This window comes from Papio anubis, chromosome 11 (genome assembly GCF_008728515.1).
Source record: "Papio anubis isolate 15944 chromosome 11, Panubis1.0, whole genome shotgun sequence".
In the NCBI taxonomy this organism is placed as follows: domain Eukaryota; kingdom Metazoa; phylum Chordata; class Mammalia; order Primates; family Cercopithecidae; genus Papio; species Papio anubis.
In genome coordinates, this window is record NC_044986.1 from 42,338,223 (window position 1) to 42,358,310 (window position 20,088).

Below are 20,088 nucleotides of genomic sequence, written 5' to 3' on the forward strand. Positions count from 1 at the left end.
ATGGTTGATATAATAACATACTTTGGTGAACAGGTTTGTAAAATTTAAAAAGAACAGTTTTTCCCCCTTCCTTCTAAACACATAAACTATAAAAGGCTAAGCTCTTGTAATATTTGTATTAAGAACAAGGGATCATAAAATAATTATGGGGTTAAAAAAATAGTGCCTTAACTTAACCCTGCCTAATACAGTTAAATACTTTAATGAAGTCCACAAAACTGTGTGGCCATCTAGATAATATGCGGGTCCCTGGAGCTCTGCAGATCACTGTAATTTCCATTTCCCAAATATTGTAAAAGGAGTGGAAATGAGAGAGTTTTGGTCTGACTCATTAGTTTCTACTCCTAACTTCTATGTTGAAGTTACAGGATAGGCTTATTTTTAGAAACTAAAAAGCTCTGAGAAAGTAACCAACTCAAGGGGATATGTAATTGCCTAGAGAGTATCCTGAACCCTTAGTGAATTAAGCACTTTCATTGACTGCTCATCTACACATGTCTACTTTATCAGGTTAAGGTCCTTTAAGATAGAGGATTGTATGTATTGGTTAATCCTTGTTCATCTTTTCTAACAGTGGGTATTTAATAACAAATTGTGCTGTTCACATATGAAATATATGATTAACAGATAACTATTTGCCCTTAATAGTACCTGAAATGTTGAATAGAAATCTTCTTCAACATTGCCTTCGTGTGATAAGAGTTCACTTAATCCATGGGCCAACTCCTATAAAAAGAAATCTGTTAATGACTTTTTCAATCAAATAGCATTAGCTAGGATAATTAAGTGGCTTTCCTATAGCTCATGCATATGTATATAAAGATCATATTTGACATGTATTTTCCAGGGCACAAAATGCTTAATGATTTCTACCATCCAGAAGCTTATCATTATAGGTCACAGATGGGGAAAATATCCAGTTCAAACTACAGGGGTATAACTCTGGGGTCTATTCTTAAGCAGCAAGCTAAGCATACCTCTAATGTAGTGTCCGTCATAATTCACTGCTATCTGCTACATTACTGTTTATGAATTTGTAGTATTTCTCACTTTCAATTTATATTCCTATGAAAATCTGTTTTAGGATTCATATTTTAAACATAAAACATACAATTCATTCATGTGCATGCATGAATATACAATTCATTCATGTGCATGCATGAATATACAGTTCATGCATGTACAGTGCCCTCCCCTCCCAAGAAAAAGTTAAGTACACTGAACGAAACATTTTCTGGTTGGCCGGGCACAGTGGCTCATGCCTGTAATCCCGGCACTTTGGGATGCCGATGTGGGCAGATGACAAGGTCAGAAGTTCAAGACCAGCCTGGCCAACATGGTGAAACCCTGTCTCTACTAAACAGACCAAAAAAAAAAAAAAAAAAAGCCACATGTGGTGGCTCGCACCTGTAATCCCAGCTACTTGGGAGACTGAGGCAGGAGAATTGCTTGGACCTGGGAGGCGGAGGTTGCAGTGAGCTGAGATCATTCCACTGCACTCCAGCCTGGACAACAGAGCAAGACTCTGTCTTGGGGGGGGAAAAAAAAAGAAACATTTTCTGGCTGGGTGCAGTGGCTCATGCCTGTAATCCCAGCACTTTGGGAGGCTGAGGTAGGCGGATCACTGGAGGCCATGAGTTCAAGACCAGTCTGGCCAACATGGCAAAACCCCGTCTCTGCTAAAAAAAAAAAAAAAAAAAGAAAGAAAAAAAAATTAGCCGGGCATGGTGGCGCGTGCCTAAAATCCCAGATATTCTGGAGGCTGAGGCATGGGAATCGCTTGAACCCAGGAGGCAGAGGTTGCAGTGAGCCAAGGTGGAGCCACTGCACTCCAGCCTGGGTGACAGAGTGAGACTCTGTCTCAAAAAAAAAGAAAGATTTTCTTACATTATATTATAACTGAAGTTATCCATAAATATTTAAAAATAGAAAAACCGACCCAATATTTCAAAATTTTCAATTTAATTTTTATGAAAAAATTAAAGTTTTATTTTAAATTATTAGAAAAAGGTAAATAACAGCATGATTAGAATGATTTTCTATATTTTACATAATACATTTTCTACTCCTTTAAAACCACAAATTTTCATACAAATCTAGGCTGGCATAGATTTGATATAATTGTCATCATTTAAAAATTATTAATAAAAACGATCCCATTGTTCACATAAAGAAACTAAACTGAAAGGTTAAATAACTGCTAGTTAGTGGCAGAGCCTGGATTTGAATTACTGTTGTAAAAGCTTAGGAGCACTGCAAAGTGGGTGACATGTCTCTCTAAGGAAAGAAAAAGCTAGTTGAAAAAAGGACATGAATTATAAAGGTTGAAGGAAACCATATTTAAAAGTAAGAATAGCATTAGGAGGAGAGAGACTGTGCACGTGGAAAAAAGATGATTTAGCATTAAAGGACGAGATATTAATAACTTTATACTTACAGGCATAATTTGACATAAGTCGTCAACGGTAACACTGCAGATGCCTACTGGTATATTTTGATCACTAGGAATGATGGGAGGGCTCAATAATTTCTTGTAACAGCAGGGAGGGAAACGAATATCCAAGGTGATGCTGTTATAAACAGCTAGTCCCATAAGCTATGCATACTAAATGTTAAGCATTAACATAAAATCCATGACAACAAATGAGTTCTGAATTATGCATCAGTCTATTTTTTGCATACTTCTTTCAGATTTAACACTGACTTTCTACTTAGTATCACATATTTCCTTTCCCCTCTTTCATTTATTTCCCCTTTATTTTACACAATATAATTCCTTGATTACAAAAAGTCATGTAAAAAGGAGTGGTTTAGTTGACAGTATTCAATGATTTCCCTAGAAAAGTTTATCTAAGATCACAACAGACAGCAACTTAAGACATGCCTGTAATTATTTAACAGAAAACATTTTCTAAATTTAAACAAAGATGTTGGCAATTTTATAAGCTGCAGCAACAGTTTATTCAGTAGAACTCACTGTAGAATACTGGTTTTGGAGATAGCCATTTTAGTTATTTTAAAATTAAAAACAGACTATGTGTGAAGAAAAGAGCTAAACTGAATAAACATATGGATATAAATATGCTATTGATAAGCTAATAGGATAGGTAATTTCCAACAGTAAAACTTGAAAGACTTATGTTACTTGGAGTTTCTCAGTGTCAAAGTTAAAAAGCTACAGATGTTATAAATTTTGCTCAGGATTATTTACTAGTTATATGGTGGAATGTAACTTATCCATTTATGGAAAGAGAGGTTTTAGATCAAATTTCATAATATTTCAACAGTCAATTATATAAAGTTATTAAGGAAGTAATTCATTTTATAGGCTCATAAGGAAATCTAAACATATGAGCTGGGTAAATTACTGAAAATAACTTTTAAAAATTGGAAGACCACCAAAATTTCAATTTGCTAAAGTGTAATGAAGGCTGATAATAAGGCCTTATACTTCAAAATAATTGTATTAGAAACACAATACTGTCAGAACTACTAGAACAATACATCTTTGGTCCTGAAATTTTAAAACTGGAGATATATATGAAATCAACTATATTTTCTCAATGTTCATACTTGTTATATCTCAAATTTCAGTTCCCAACCCCTTACCTGACCACAATCCACTCTCATCTCACATTTCTCCTATATAGTATTACACTTTTTACAGCATCAATTTAGCTTTCTATAGGTTTTATATCTGTGTGTGATAAACACACATAATAATGAGAGTAGCAATTATAATTTTTAGATTCAATTGTTTAGCTTGAAATATAGAATAGCTAAACATGCTTAATATGCTCTTTTGGGTAATGACTAAATAGAAACTAGTATCTATTGCAAAAAAATGAGCAATTTTATGATTTTATGTATAGTATCACTTAAAAATATAACTAAGCCATAATACTTTATTGTAAATATTAGAGTCAAAATATCATCCAAATCTAAATTGTGATATATGAATATAAAGCATGACAAACATTTATGTATGAAAATTTAAATAGCTCATAGTATAGTGACAAGCATCAATGATTAGGCCCTTCAATGAAGATGAAACATTCAATAAATGATTACTGCAGATACTAGAATATAAACAGGAGTCTCAGAATTGTTAAGTGTTATTCTCTACGGAATTTAGCACTTTGGACCTTCAGACATAACAATATATACAATTTTTCCAGTTGAGTTTACTATCTCAATGTGCAGTTTATTCCCTACTACCCTTTCTTTAATTAATCTCGTCTCTCAATTTCCATATATATGCCTCATAATTTATTCCAACAGATGTAACAAAGACAGACGTTCAAAGATGGCTCTTCATTCATTTTCTGATGGTATTTTCCATAACTTTCAGTGTGCTTGCTGCTGCTCTCTACCAAGCCCAGCACAATTTAGCCTTTTTTATTCTCACCACACTCTCAGCTTATAATGTCCCAACACTCTCACCAGCCATATGTTAATCAAATGTAATTGTTCCATTTTTAAATCTCTATCCTCTCTGGGAGAAATACATTGTATATTTTCCTTCTCAGAACTCCTTAGTACTTACTGCCATATGGTCATTTGACTCTGAGAACAGATGAAGAATTTCCCCCCGCTTGTAAATCTTCTTATCTCCAGTGCTTGCTTATTTATTTACTCTTCCCTCCTTTCCTCCACAAACAATTATATTTCTTGGAATCTAAAAAGCTAATGTAGAAGGCATCTTGTCCAATCTCCTACCCAATGCAGAAATGCCCTCTACAATATACTACAATATACCTGATAGGAATCATAGGATTGCAAATGGACTTATAAAACTTTAAAAATACTACAAAATAATACTATATGCTTTAAATATTCCCATTCCATTCAATTTTTATGGATGCTCCCTTTATGTTTCAGGATTTGGAGACATATTAAAGAGTTAGATCTAATTCCCCCAATTTCAATTCAGTAAACTGAGGGAAATGAGCACAAAGTGAAAGAACAGAAAAAAATACTTCATTATAAATGGGAAATACTTTGATTTTTTTCTTAAAAAAGCCTTAAATTAGTGATAACTTCAATTATATGTGAAATAGGAAAGAACCATTTTTATTTTGAGATAAGGTTTTCAGAAAAATATCAAACTCATTTCTTTCAATTAAGTCTACTGACATATATTACACATAATGAAGATTACTGAAAATCTAACAGTACATTTGACAATAATATTTAATTTGATAAAATGGCTAAAGAAAACAGTTTTCTAAAATACAGATAAAATCTTTAAAAATCTCTAATCTATTAGCACCTCCTAGTGGAAAGTTTAAAGGATACAATTCCAACCAATCGGAATTCAGAATAGTTATCACATTTAAAGCTGCTAAACCAATGGCAGTGTGAATCCTTGTGATATGTAAACATGCCTTAAAAAACACACAAATAATTTTATTATTAACATGATTGACTTAAAAAAATCAAACTGGTAAACATGTACATGACATCTCATCTATTAGAAGCTAACCAATTCAACAATAATTCTGTTACAAATCATCTTTCAAGTTAAAAATTTCAGATTATTTATGGGACTATATATTTGCAAATCTCAGCAAATATAAATATATATATTAAATATATACAGAGAACATTTTATTTTCCTGAACCAATGGTAGAAACAGGGTAAAAAGATACAAACTAAATTAATCAGATAACTTTATAAAAAGTATAGTTTCATAGATTATAAATTATGATCAAAATTAACTTTGAGAATATCTGGAGACTTCAATTTATCACTGTCATCCCTATTTCCCATCACATATATAGAAAAGAAAACTAAAGAATAAGGAAAACACTGAAAACTCTCCTTTGAAAAGTTTAACAGATAGTAAGGATTATACAGGTAGTTTCTGTAAAATAAAAAATTTCAAAGGCTTATTTTTTCTTAAAAAATTAATTCATGAATTTTTATTAAAATGACCCATTAATTAAAGAGGCTTTGAATGTTACTATACAGCAAACTATAGTTTTGTGTTTTAATTTCAAATGTTTTTTATTTCAATGACAAATTAAAATTTCATGCATTTGACTTATTCAGAAAAGATATGGATGTCTCCTCATAAATGTTTACTTTTAATCTTGATACATTTTGTGTAGGGTTCCCAGTAAGAGAATCAACTGATCATCAATTCAGTCAAACAAGTTTTTAAAATGTAAATAACAGTCCTAAATTATTCAACATTTATGATTGATAAAAAGTCTGTAAAATCATAGAATAGTTTAAAAATAAGGTTGACTACTTGACTCTAACAATTATGAAGAAACATGGTTTATGAAAATTAGATTACTTACCATAATCTGGATGAAAAATTTGGCGAATTAGAAGAAGGAACCATTCTTTAGTCAAACCACCCATATCCAAACCAGCTTCCCCTACAAATGTAACTTTTAACTTCTTTTTCAAGTCTGCTCTTTTCCGGGTTAGCTATTTGAAGATATTATACAGTAGAGGAGAACAAAGAGCAGTGAAAAGAGAATTAACATTTTTAATTCCGGGAAATGTGTTAGGCAGTCGTTAACTTATTTGCAATGCTACAAATCTCCATCCATCCATTTATCCATTAAATCTGCCAGACACTGTGTGAGCTAGGTGTTTACTATGTTTTATAGATCAGGAAACAGAATTACAGAAGTCAGGTATTTTGCCCAAAGTACTGCCTCCTGGTATCTACTGCCTTCAAATTTTTAATTTAGCACACTATAAGATAATTCATTTCTTTTTTAAAAAAACTCCCTTCAATGCTAAACTTTAAAAAATTACATGGCTAGGGCTGGGTGTGGTAGCTTGAGCTGGTAGTCCCAACTACTTGGAAGGCTGAGGTAGGAGGATGGCTTGAGACCCTAAGACCAGGAGTTTGAGGTGGCAGTGAGCTTTGATTGTACCACACTCCAGCCTGGGTGACAAAATAAAATGTGTTGCAAAAATAAATAAGTAAATAAATAAATAAATAACATAGCTGAATCAGTCATTATCTTCTAATAACCATATTAAGATCGAGCTGAAGCATTTTTTATGATAATACATGAAAATGCAATCAAAGTATGTTAGAGCCTGTATAGGCCCAATATACCCTGTAAGTCAGACTTCTAATTTTATAGATGTGTAGTCTGAGACCTGGAGAAGTTAAATGACTTGTTACACACATAACTAGTAACAAAGGTGGGTCTGGAATCTAGGTTATATACGAAGAAACATGAATTACTCATTTAAGTGTTCTACATCAAATCCTTTTCTAGGGAATTAACAAACTATTAATAAACATACAAACATGAATATAAGACAATTATAAATACAGATCTGATTTTAACTATGGTGTCAAAATTTAAGGAAGCTTGGTATGCAACAAGATCTTCAAAAGAATTTAAGAAAGCACACTTATTGGAATACAGAAATAAAAAAGTTTACTAAGATTTTTATAATAAATCATATTATAGAATTTTAAGCTTTAATTAATATCATTTTGGAACAAATTATACCTCATCAAGTGAATCGCTAACCAGATGTGTCCGTCTTACTTTCATATTTAGAAATAACATATTCATATCGGGTCTCTGTCTTCGAGATACTTTATCCACCAGACTTTGCTAGTTAAATAAGAAAGTAAACATTTTTGCTTTTACTTAGATTATAATTAAGTTTAAAACATTTAAAGATTTTAGTAAAAATAACAATTATTATCTATGCCATTTCTTATATAAACAATTTTATAAAAATCAATTATACACATTTTTATTTGTGAAAATGGCTTATTATTATTTCATATTGTAACAATGATAACCAAAGGGGATCCAAAGTGGAGGACCAAAAATAATTCACCTTCTATAATAAAAAATGTCACAGTTTCCATATGTCTCATCTCTTAAATAGCAAAGTTTTCTGTTTAATAAATACAAATATAAAATGGAACATTCAAAACAAGGTATATATTTCTGATGATAAACCTGGACTTAGGGTTTTTTAGATAATGAATTTTCTCTAAAGGTACAATTAGTCTACTTTACAAAAGTGACTTGTCAACATGTATCAAAGATCATAACAATATTCATACACTTTATCCCAATAATCCTTCCACTGAGAATTCTAACTTGGAACATATTTTATACAGTTCCATGTTCATCACAGCACTATCTATAAAAACAAAACTTTAGAAATATCTTAAATACATATCCAACTAATGAAAAAACTGATGGTCATAAAAACTATGTAAATAGTACAAGGAAGGTACACCTGAAGAAAGTAGGAAATAAAATTGTGTTTACAATACTATTTCAACTCTGTTGTCTTTTAAAGATAATACAGAACAAATATCAAAAGAAAATTTACTAAAATGTTAATGGCTTTGCTTGGGCGATGGGGATATGAGTGACTCAAAATTCTTTTGTCACCGTTTTTCAAAATATAAGCATGGAATAGGTGAAAAACAATATATTTAAAAATATCTATAAGAAATATATGTCATTTATCATATACAATTCACATGCTTATATATTTATCTAAATAGTCTTTATTAGACTGTATCTTTTTTGGTAATAACGAAAACTATTGTGCAGATTAAACATTTCAGACATTTTAAATACATGCAGCAATTTGCTTTGATAGATAAAATTTTAGTATCACAAATCTACAATTTAAGGCTACTTATGATGTTGAATATTACTATAATAAAACACTAATTTGGAGCCTTCTCCATTTCTCCCATATACAATGCTAAATGCTATTAACAGCCTTTTATTTCTCTGTGTCCCCACTTATCAAAGAAGTCTGCATTCCTAGGATAGTGTCCTGTGTTACAGACCGTTTTTTCCTACCTTTTCCTATCTTCTGTTCCCAGTCTAGCTCCTGGGCAGCTGTCACATTATTTATTTATTATAAATAATAAACACATTTATGCTAGGATGCTAACAGCAAACAAAGTTAGTAGCTACTCCTCTCATCAGGAATTCATATTTACTAGAAAATGCTCCAAATGAAAAAATAACCCAACAATGATACAATTCTTGACAGTGTGACTGAGGAACTTATTTTAGGTTAGGAAACCACTTTTGTATATTTAGATTGTACCATATAAGCTCAATCTTACACTTTGTAAGATTGTCCTTGTGTCAAAATAGTCACCAGTCATTAATTCCAAGTGGTATGGCAATTTACATGTTAAAATGTTGGGAAACACCCATAGAAAACTGATAATGCCACTCAGCTCTCAATGTCAAGCGTCTACTCATTCTTTTGCATGCTCTGTAGAAAACTTAGCCTGTCACAGTCTACACCTGCCATTCTCCTTCTTTAAAGTAGAAGAAAAATTCCACAAAAAGGTATTTGATATCCTGTGAGTGATACAGAAAAAACTGTTTAGTCTTGCTAGTTTAATCCAAACTAGCTCATTCTGTTATGTATAAAAGCACTGTAGATTTTTTCTTACAAATATAAAAAAATTATAGACCAAGGTGAAAAAATATTAAAAAGGCACATGACATTGTACGAGTACAACTAACAGAAAATGTCAGAATGAGTAGCTATATAGCTAATAATTGAGCCAATATCTACCCAAGATCAAGTAACAATTCTGGTGCTGAATATACCTGTTTAAACTCATTCTTCAGGGGGGTAGTGTGGCTTTGGAATTCCCTTGATGGGCATAGGCAATAAAATTTCTTCTAATATTCCCATATTCAGTATAAGATGACTTTGGGATGTCACCAGTTACTCAAATCTTTTGTCCTTCTCTGTGATAGAAAGAAATACTCACCTTCTGGGAACTGAATTACTGAAGAATAAACATTCTTATTTTTTACAGCATTTTGAAGTATTACAATTTATGCTTTAGGATTCTTTTTATATACTCTTGAACAAGATGGAAATCATTTCTTTTTACCCTACATTTCTTTTTCAATTAAGAAGACCACAGCCAAGCTTCCCTCTTTTAAAATTGTGAGCAATTATGTAACACAAGCAGATGTTTGAAATACATAAGCACTTAAACATACAGTTTACAGCTCTAGCAAGAAAACCTCACTGAATCTGATATTTATTAGATAAAGTACATTACTGTGCTGAGATGAAACACAAGGGATAGGGAGTGGTAAGGACAGACTGAGAGATAACTTCATACTGCTCTACAATTTGCCTAAACTCAGTCTGATTGCTATCCCCAGCCTCTTTGGGTCTCCATGTATTTTGGTTTCCTAAGAACCAATAAAACATCTTTCACCTTCTTTGGGCATATTTCTCAGTTCTCCAAGACATACTTTTTGTTACATTTTCTAATTTTTTGGTTGTTTCTGATTTTCAAAAAACCTAGAAAATGTTTCAGTAGTTTGAGTGGTTTGCCTAATGACACTCTGCCTCACCGCAGTTCTCAATGCTCTGTTGGTTATCTAAGGTTGGTGGTATGGTATCTGCAAAATGAGGTCCAACAAGCTCTCAGTAATTTGAATCTGTGAGAAGCATTTACTCTTCCTACTATATTTATAATACAATGAGAAGCTGATCAGAAGAGATGAGAGTTATCTTGTCTCCCAAATTGTAAATGGTTTTTAAGCACTTTTTGGGTGAGTATAACACGAATTTTGCTTTTAACATTCCTGATTATGCTAGAACAATTCACAAGACATTTAAATTATTTATTAAATTATTTACTATATTGATTATAGTCAGCATAAATATGTTTTTATAGCTGACTTACCCTTGCGATGTTTATCATCTGTTGCTCTGAGTCTCTTTGAATAATGATTTTTTTTGCAGCTATAGAAATAACGAATGGGTACTGACAGAAGGAAAACCTGCTCAACAAGTGAAAAAAAGAAAAAGCAAAATGGTGTATTTTTAGCAAAATTATACTAAGGGAATCTAAGGTACCCCTTGTAGCAACATAAAACATTACTTTTGGATTGTGTTTTACCATATACAAAATGATTGTATGTGTATCATTTCTTTTAATTCTCACAGCCATGTGAAGAATGTATCATTGCTAGATGTGCAATGCCTTTATTCTCTGCAGAAGCTACATCAAAGGTTCTCAAATGTGTGCTAACCACTTACATTGTCTATACAAATAATTTCATTGTGTATCATCACCTGTGAACAACATGACCAACACTAGAACCAGGAGGGAGAAGTGCTGGTGAAGTAGTACAGAAAACCCAGGTGCTCAATATTAATATAAGAATCCATCATTATATGGAGAGTTCTGATGTGTGAGTTCCAGAAATGAAAACATCTAACAATAACTACAACATGTAAAAAGTAAAGTAATATATTTAAGATCAATAAAAAGAAATCAGAAATGTATGCTGCATTGAGCATTATATTTAGTGGTGTGGTAACAGGAAATGGTATGTATTTGTAATTACACATTATAATCAAAGGTTATGAAAATAACCCCTCCTGGGCTAGAACATTCTATGCTACGCACAAAAGCCACAAACTACACAGAGATAAATGCATTTAGAAAGAATGAATATGGCAGCGATGACACTTCAGGAGTTATTCTGCCATTCAAAGTGACTACAATGAATCCATCAGTTATAGCTGGAATCCACCTGAACAAAGTCAGGCGGTACAACTGTGACCACTGAGAAAAAAAGGCATTATGAGGAAAATGGATGTAGCCTTAGTGTAAACTGAAAGTGAGATGGCTTTTACCATGGGACGAAATTGTTAATAAAAGTTAAGAGTTCTTCAGTACTGGTGTATAATTATTTTGAATTATCAATGCTAACAAAAAATTGGAAATAAAAAGAAAATGCAATGAACTCAGTAAGATATATATTAGTTTTATTATGTACTTTAGGACAGGGGTTCTCAACCTTTCCCTTGTCATGCACAAGAGAAATGGTACTTTGTGAATGACACACTGAAATGAACAGATGAGGCTGCTCATGGCCAGAGGTCACTTCCCATAGGGCTCCTGTTCCCCTCTAGGTTCAGGCTGGCTACCCAAGGATTGATGGGATCCTAGGATTAAAACCCTAATGTAACTCATTCTTGGTACACCAGTGTTGTGGCACAGTGGTTAGAGGAAGGTCTACATTAAAAGATGTTGTCACTGAAATACGCATAATAATTCTTGGTATTGTTTTGTGGTTGTATCTACAACATGTTACAATTATATTAAAATGGAAGGAAAAAGTATCTTTGTAAAATAAACTTTGCCAATAAAATATCCATCTGGGACTAGGGTCCCCAGAACTTAAATTCTCATCTTATTCAGTTCTGAGTGTTCAGATGTGAACTGAGATGTGTCCAGAAGGCCATTCTATGTTTCAGGTCAATTCTGATAAAGAGGGTCCCTGGAAAGTTTAACCAATTTACAAACTAATCTGGGGTTTTGAGGTTACTTATATCCACACCATATCTCTTTACTCAGATTCCTCTACAATTAAATGCAATCTCCTGAACATCTCATGACCTAAGGATAAATTATGTTTGGAATAATCTTGCTAGTTTAATCCAAACTAGAAGTGTGGATATAAAGTGTAGTGTATTAAATAATTTGGTGACTGTTTTACAAATTTATTTAATTATTATAATAAATAAGCTGTGGTGAGGCCCTTTCTCTATAACATCTACTCTTTTTATATTGCACCTAACGGACAACCACTTTTTCTTACAGAAGAAAGGAGAAATGAATGTGTGTGTGTGTCTGTGTGTGATCAATATATTAGATCAGGCATCTGCAAACCATGGGCCCGAGACAAATATGGCCTACAACCTGTTTTCGTAAATAAAGTCATTTGAGACACAGACATATCTATTCATTTACATCCTAAGGCTACTTTTGTGCTAAAATAGCAAAATAGAATCTGTGTAACTTATAGTGTTGAAAATATTCACCATCTAGTTCTTTACAGAAAAAGTTTTGTTGACCCCTGTGCATAGAATAGTAAGAGATAAGAGACTGCATACTAAGATAGAACCTCTCCCTTTTTGAAAAGATGCTATTAACCAAACCAAAACCACATTAACATGTATATAAATTCAAAAGGTAGCAGAAAAAGAAAATACTTTAATAAATATAATGATATTTCAAGGCTATCTGAACTATATTTATATATTTATACATAAAGGTATGTGTAAACTTCATATAAACTTAAAATCTAGTCATTCTTTTGAATAGTATTTAATTTTGGTGGATAATCAAAGGAACTTTTGTTCATACCTGTGAGAATTTCCAAAGTTTTGCCAAGTATGATATTCTTCCATAAGATCAATGTGATCCAATGTAGAATTATAGAAATCAGTATAAGGAATAAGGGGAAGGTGAACTAAATTGTTTGCAGTATCTGAAAAGATAAATTCTAACATAAAGACTTTTCCCAACATGCACAAGATTCATTCTAATAATAAAAACATCATTTTAATGTCTACAAGATAGCCTTGACCTAGAAACTTCTATTTTAAATAAATGCAGCTCCAAATGAAAAGGGTAATTTAAAAATTGTGGCTAAAATGCAGCCAATAGTTTCTTGCTTAAAAAAATAAACTTGTGGTGAGGATTATGATAGTATTAAAGGGAATATGCAGATGGCTATTTACTCTTATTTCTGTGTGTTCTCTCCTAGGGGTCCTAGCTCATATGCACTTAATTGCCATAATACAGAACACTGCCCACTACAAGGCATAAAGCTTTTTTCATGCTTACAAATTACGAAATCTACTATCAAAGTAGAAAATAAATTACAACTCTTTCCTTCAAAGAAGTGGTTTAAAATTTAAGAATGCCTCTACAGTCCTTTGAAATCCTTAAGAAATATCCCTAATATGTAACAAAAGAAAAGTAAAAAATGCTAGAATAATAAAAACCTACTAAGTAAAGCCAACACTTTAGCAGCTGATGGAATCCACCAGGAACACTTTGTTATAGGTGGAAATTCTTCAGGCTTTGCAGGAAACAGGCGTAAAGAAATAAATTGCAGCAATCTCTCTACCAATTGTTTGAACCTCTTCTGGGACAATCTGGTAAAGATTACAAAATAATGGCAATCAAAATTTACATTTTCTATTTTCAAAATTATCTGTTAGATATTAAACTACATCCTAAGCCACAAAATTTTAGACTATTCCCCCAAATTCTATTTCTTAAATTGCCAAACATTTGAAAAGATACAAAATCTTACCTTGAATACTGTCTTAGTTAAATGAGAAATAAACACCAAAATTACTACAAAGATAGTAACAAACATTTTAAAGACTTTCAATATTCAGTCAGTCTTCATTATTCACAGATTCTATATTTCCAAATTTGCCTACTTGCTAAAATTTAATTGTGTTTTCATGGTCATTTGGGGACATGTGAAAACTTGTGTTTTCATGGTCATTTGGGGACATGTGAAAAATGTTAAGTCTCCTGACATGCACATTCCCAGCTGAGGTCAAAGTGATGTTCTGCCTTGTTTTAGCTCAATACTCTCTCTTTGCAAGTGTCCTTTATGCAATCCATTTAGCTTCATGTTTTTCACATTTTGTTGGTGATCTGCTATTTCAAAATGGCCAAGTGTAGTGCTAAAATGCTGTCTAGTGTTCCTAACAAGAAGGTTGTGATATGCCCTACAGAGAAATTATATGTATGTTAGAAAAGCTTCATTCAGGCATGAGTTATAGTACTGCTAGCCATGAATTCAATGATAATGAATCAATGACTTCTATTAAATGAAGTATGTCTTTAAAAAAACACACATAAAGCAAAGTTATATATTGATTGGCTGACAAAAATGTGATCAGAGGCTCACAGGAACCTGACCCTGTATTTCTCCTTGAAGCAATGGTTCTGTATTTATTAATTCCATGTTTGTGGTGACTTTATAGAATATAACTACTATGAGTAATGATAATTTACTGTATTTAAAATTTCTTTGGGAAATATTTTGCCTTTCTATCAGTCATGGAGAAGTCGCTGTTCATGTGGGTATACTTCTGTGAAAAAAGTATGCTTTTACAAATTGATATTGATAGCTAACCTATATTTTACAATGACATTTTTAGGTAAGGAGAAAGTGCCATTTAAATAATGGTGAGATTTATGACTTTACAGATAGAAAATAAAAAGACATACATTAAAATAGTAGTGTCCGAGCAAATCCAGTCACCATCTTTGAGATATATAAAAAACCAATAATAGGAATGTGCTATATAAAAAGTGAAGGCAGTAGACAGAAATTCTCAACAGCTTATGCAAACAAATTGGTTACTTACATTAAAAACAGATTTTTAATTATCCTTTATGTAGTACTAAAGTAGATTTTTATAATTGGCTTTTGAAGCATTGTGAACATAAGCACCATTTCTAAAGACCTGAAAATATTTAAATATATTGTATTGTAAAATTACTAATACCAAACTTAAAACTGTGAGACTATAAAAGTTCTTAATATCATAGAATGATTTACTTTTTAAACCAGTGAACTAGGAAATGATGGTCAGCTTCCACTAAGGTAGCTATCTGTCGTAGCAAGTGAGCATAGATGACATACGTAGATGTATTATTAAACTGAGGATTCTGAAAAAGATATTAAAGATAATGGTGTTAAAATTCTGTTAACACACAAAGGAAAGACACTAAGCTTAATAAGTAAGTGGTAAATTCAGGAAACAGAATTTGAGATTATAAAGTAACAATAACCTATTTGTTATTTAATTAACAGAGACTTTCATTTACGCTGCGGCTATACAGTGAAAAGAGCATAGGCTTTGGAGTTAAGACAGATCTGAGCTTGAGGGCTAATTCTACCACTTACTAGCTATATGCCCTTAGGCACGTTCCTTACACTTTGATTCTCAATGTCCTCATCTGTAAAATGGGAATGATATTCTCTATCTTAAGGGTTGTTTTGAGTATTGAAAAGGAAAATGTATATAAAGCACCTTCACAAAAGTGCCTTCATAAATGGTACCAATCACTATCATCCAATTAAAAGCAAAAAACCTGGGTTTTCCTTGATTAAAAGCTAAAAAAATGAAGTTAAAGCTGGTTGTGAAACTTTTGCCATTGTAAAATGAGTTAGCCTCATATATCCCAAAGAACAAAGGGAGAACCACATACAGCTTCTGACAACTTTTAAATGATAAAGGGACACTGAAGGAATACTTGTAAACTAAGAAAAACCTTTAGTTATGTTTCCAAAATCTAAAATTCCAGCACAATGTGCATTTCAGCACATCACGGAAAAAATAAATATTATTGGGAAAAACCTCCTGAAATTGTGAAAAATAAGAGAGTACCATGTGTTTTTCAAAACTGACTTACGGACAGAACAACTCAAAATCTGGGACTGACCTCAGTTGATAACTTCATCTGATAATGGCTCTTGAGAAGAACAAAATATGAGCAGAGCTTATAGCTGACCCATATACTCACCTAAAATCTGAGTTTCGTGTCTTCTTTCTAGCTTTTACTATCTCTACATAAGTTTACTCTTGAGTTTTGGCTCTTTCTTCTCTTACCTGTCTATTTTCCCTCCTTACATTTCTCTTCTTAACTACCTCTTGGTCATTTCCCCCATCTTTCCCACTTTTTCCTCTTTGCTCACTTTCTCTATCCCTACCCTAAAAGTTAGTAACAAACATTTTAAAGACTTTCAATATTCAGTCAGTCTTCATTATTCACTGATTCTGTATTTCCAAATTTGCCTACTTGCTAAAATTTAATTGTTAATCCCCAAATCAATACTTGTGTTTTCATGGTCATTTGGGGACATGTGAAAAATGTTAAGTCTCCTGACATGCACATTCCCAGTTGAGGTCAAAGTGATGTCCTGCCTTGTTTTAGCTCAATACTCTCTCTTTGCAAGTGTCCTTTATGCAATCCATTTAGCTTCGTTTTTCACATTTTGGTGCTTTTTGTTGGTGATTTGCTATTTCAAAACGGCCAAGTGTAGTGCTAAAATGCTGTCTAGTGTTCCTAACAAGAAGGTTGTGATGTGCCCTATAGAGAAAATATATGTATGTTAGAAAAGCTTCATTCAGGCATGAGTTATAGTACTGCTAGCCATGAGTTCAATGATAATGAATCAATGACTTCTATTAAATGAAGTATGTCTTTAAAAAAACACTCATAAAGCAAAGTTATATATTGATTGGCTGACAAAAATGTGATCAGAGGCTCACGTGAACCTAACCCTGTATTTCTCCTTGAAGCAATGGTTCTGTATTTATTAATTCCATGTTTGTGGTGACTTTATCTTTCCTCACTTTCTCTATCCCTACCCTGTATATGTTCTTTCATTAGACATATTGATATTATAATATTGTACTAAACACTATACTTATTTAATATCGTTTTCCTTACTTTTAAATGAGATAATATACATGGACAACTTTTATAAATTGTAAAGAATAATGCAATGTATTCATAGTATGCTAGCTATGGTAATAATGTATTTCTTCCTCAAAAAATAATAAAAAGTAAAAATTGCTTTTCATTTGTCTGGATCTTAATTTCTTTTTGAATCTATTAATCTGTATCTATCGAGAGAAAAAAGTTCATTACCTTTGCTTTATAACAAATTAAAAGAAAACCTTTTATCTTTCCATAAGAATTCTAATTGAAATTATTGAAAAATACATAGCAAAGTGAAAAACCTACTAGATGGGAAAATAAAAGAAAATCCTGAAGCCTGTTAAAACTAGTTACAAGAAAGAGGTCTGAATGGAGGAGAAAGAAATGCTTCCATTCTGTTTGTTCCTGAATACTCTGGCAGGAACTATATCAAAATTTTAATCTCACATGTAATTTAGCTTCGGATTACTTATTTGTTATGGCTTTAATCTTATTTTTCTTACTTTTTAAAATCCTACTAATCTTTTAATCTTACTAATCTTACTTTTTAAAAAATCTTCTGGTTACAGGTAACTATAATTCTAAAAAGAATCAATAATGTTGCCCAAAATGATATTTAATATTTAATATCATTTCACATACACATGTAGAGATTGAGATCTGACTTAGACAACTTCAACTAAGTTCTAGCTCTCTTACCTGTAAAAGTATAAAATATGCTCTAAGATCATCTTTTGTTCGTGGACTGAAAAAGAAACAAGAATAATTTATTATGGATGAAAGTTTAATCTCATAGCATCTAATGAAAAAGACCAATAAATGTTTCCATGAAGACTGAGTTGAGAAAAGCCAAAAACTAGGATAAAATTAATATGCATTATTATTGAGACAGTCCATAATATGCTGAAAATACAGGTGCTTCTGTGCCTCTTCTAGGCTGGTTCCGAAGATAACTAAAGACTGAGCTAACTAGGCTATAACATTTTGTGAGGTAAATATGATTAATTCTGGAAGTAGTTAGGAGTGTAATAAAAAAATCATCAATTTTAGAATTTAGAATACTTATGTTTTGTTTTAATAAAGGATAATCTTAAGAACATTTATGTATTAAAGAAAGAAAATGAGCTTGTGTTTCTAGGTTCATTCCTCAAGTGATGTAGAAATGTCTGTAAATCAAATCATACTTTAAATGCATTCAGTATGCTTCTAACGGAAAGAATCATGAAAAGTAAGTAATTTTTTCCATCTTAATATGAATTCTCATAGTATCAGATTTGACCAAGAGCTTTTGTTATTCTCAAGGCTAATCAGTGTTTCTTGCCGGCTCAAGATCTATTTGGTACATTCTCACAGGTATCTGGAAGTAACTTCTTGAATTGAAAATGGTTCACCTCTATGACAACCAGATGCAATTCATGATTCCTAACTGGGTCCTGGGTTGAAAAACAAAACCCAGATATTAAAGCTTTTGTTATTCTCCATGCTGACGAGTGTTTCTTTCTTGCCTGCTCAAGATCTATTTGTATATATCATCTATTCCTCCAAGTCCTTTCCTGTCCTACCTAGAGCTTCATAATCTTGGCAAGGTCATTTATGCGTGCATAAATTATCAGGCATGCACAATAAATTGTATGAGTAGGTCTGATTTCTTAGATTTTTTTAAAATGATATTTTTACTATAATATTCAGGAAGCAGCTAACTCCCAGTTTGGCCTTAACCCTTCAGTCCTCAGACACTTAACTGAGATGTAACAGGGGTTTCTTCTTTGTGAGGCTAGTAATTGATTTTCTGAAACGTGAGATATAGGAAAATATAATACAAAAAGGTCAATTTTCTTATAATAAGCAAGAGTTTCTAACAGAAAAACAGGCAAATCTGCAATAAAAAATGGCAAAAGTATGTGGAAAACTTACAAAAGGATAAATAAAAATAGCAAACAAATAATAAAATGTTAAGCTTATTAGTATTAAGGAAAAGTATATAAAAATGAGATCCACTTTTCATTTATTAAATTAGGCCAAGTTTTGTTATAAGGAGATGATACCACTGAAGTCTCAGGCCCTCTGCTGTTAGAAGTGTACATTATCATAAATGCTTTGTAAAGAAATCTGACAAAATGTATTAAGTGTCTTAAAATGTTTATACTCTGATACAGTAATTATATTTCCAAAAAAATTTTTATATAAGTGCTCAGAAAAGAATATTTTTGTACAAAATGTTCACTGTGGAATTATTCACATAAACAACCATTCTTGGAGAATGGTTAGGTAAATTACAGTACATTCCTAAGTTATTAGTCAGACATTAAAAGTGTGGTTTAAGAAGGAAAATGCAAACAAATTACTAGAGTAATAAACTAAGAAAAAGACCATTAAGTTAAAAGTCACATGAAACTATACAGTACGATTTTAATTGTTTTTAAAAGACGACTAAAAAAACACTGTAAAATGTTAACATTTTTTACTTTTTTTTTTGAGACAGTGTCTCACTATGGATTCTGAAATTTATGAATTTACAAATAGAAAATAAAAAGACATACATTAAAATAGTAGTGTCTAAGCAAATCCAGTCACCATCTTTGATATATATAAAAAACCAATAATAGGAATGTGCTATATAAAAAGTGAAGGCAGTAGACAGAAATTCTCAACAGCTCAACAGGCTGGAGTGCAGTGGCATGATTTTGGCTTACTGCAACCTCTGCCTCCAGGATTCAAACGATTCTCCGGCCTCAGCCTTCTGAGTAAGCTGGGATTACAGGACTGTGCAACCATGTCTGGCTAATTTTTGTATTTT

General features: G+C 32.0%; 1 protein-coding gene across 5 annotated transcripts in view; it reads right to left on the reverse strand.

Annotated features, from left to right (window-relative positions):
- HECTD2 (HECT domain E3 ubiquitin protein ligase 2) overlaps positions 1-20,088 on the reverse strand; it is a 92,041-nt gene that overhangs the window by 12,567 nt on the left and 59,386 nt on the right. For 3 of the 5 annotated variants that reach the window (XM_009214958.3, XM_017963105.3, XM_009214960.4), the window contains 10 exons: positions 17,991-18,036; positions 15,403-15,512; positions 13,824-13,972; positions 13,176-13,314; positions 10,701-10,797; positions 7,495-7,602; positions 6,310-6,442; positions 5,299-5,387; positions 2,438-2,596; positions 652-726 (listed from right to left, as the gene is read on the reverse strand). In XM_009214958.3, the coding sequence (XP_009213222.1) occupies positions 652-726; positions 2,438-2,596; positions 5,299-5,387; positions 6,310-6,442; positions 7,495-7,602; positions 10,701-10,797; positions 13,176-13,314; positions 13,824-13,972; positions 15,403-15,512; positions 17,991-18,036 (1,105 nt within the window). The remainder of the gene's footprint in view (positions 1-651; positions 727-2,437; positions 2,597-5,298; positions 5,388-6,309; positions 6,443-7,494; positions 7,603-10,700; positions 10,798-13,175; positions 13,315-13,823; positions 13,973-15,402; positions 15,513-17,990; positions 18,037-20,088) is intronic. The other 2 variants (XM_021943470.2, XM_009214959.3) reach the window with 1 other exon arrangement.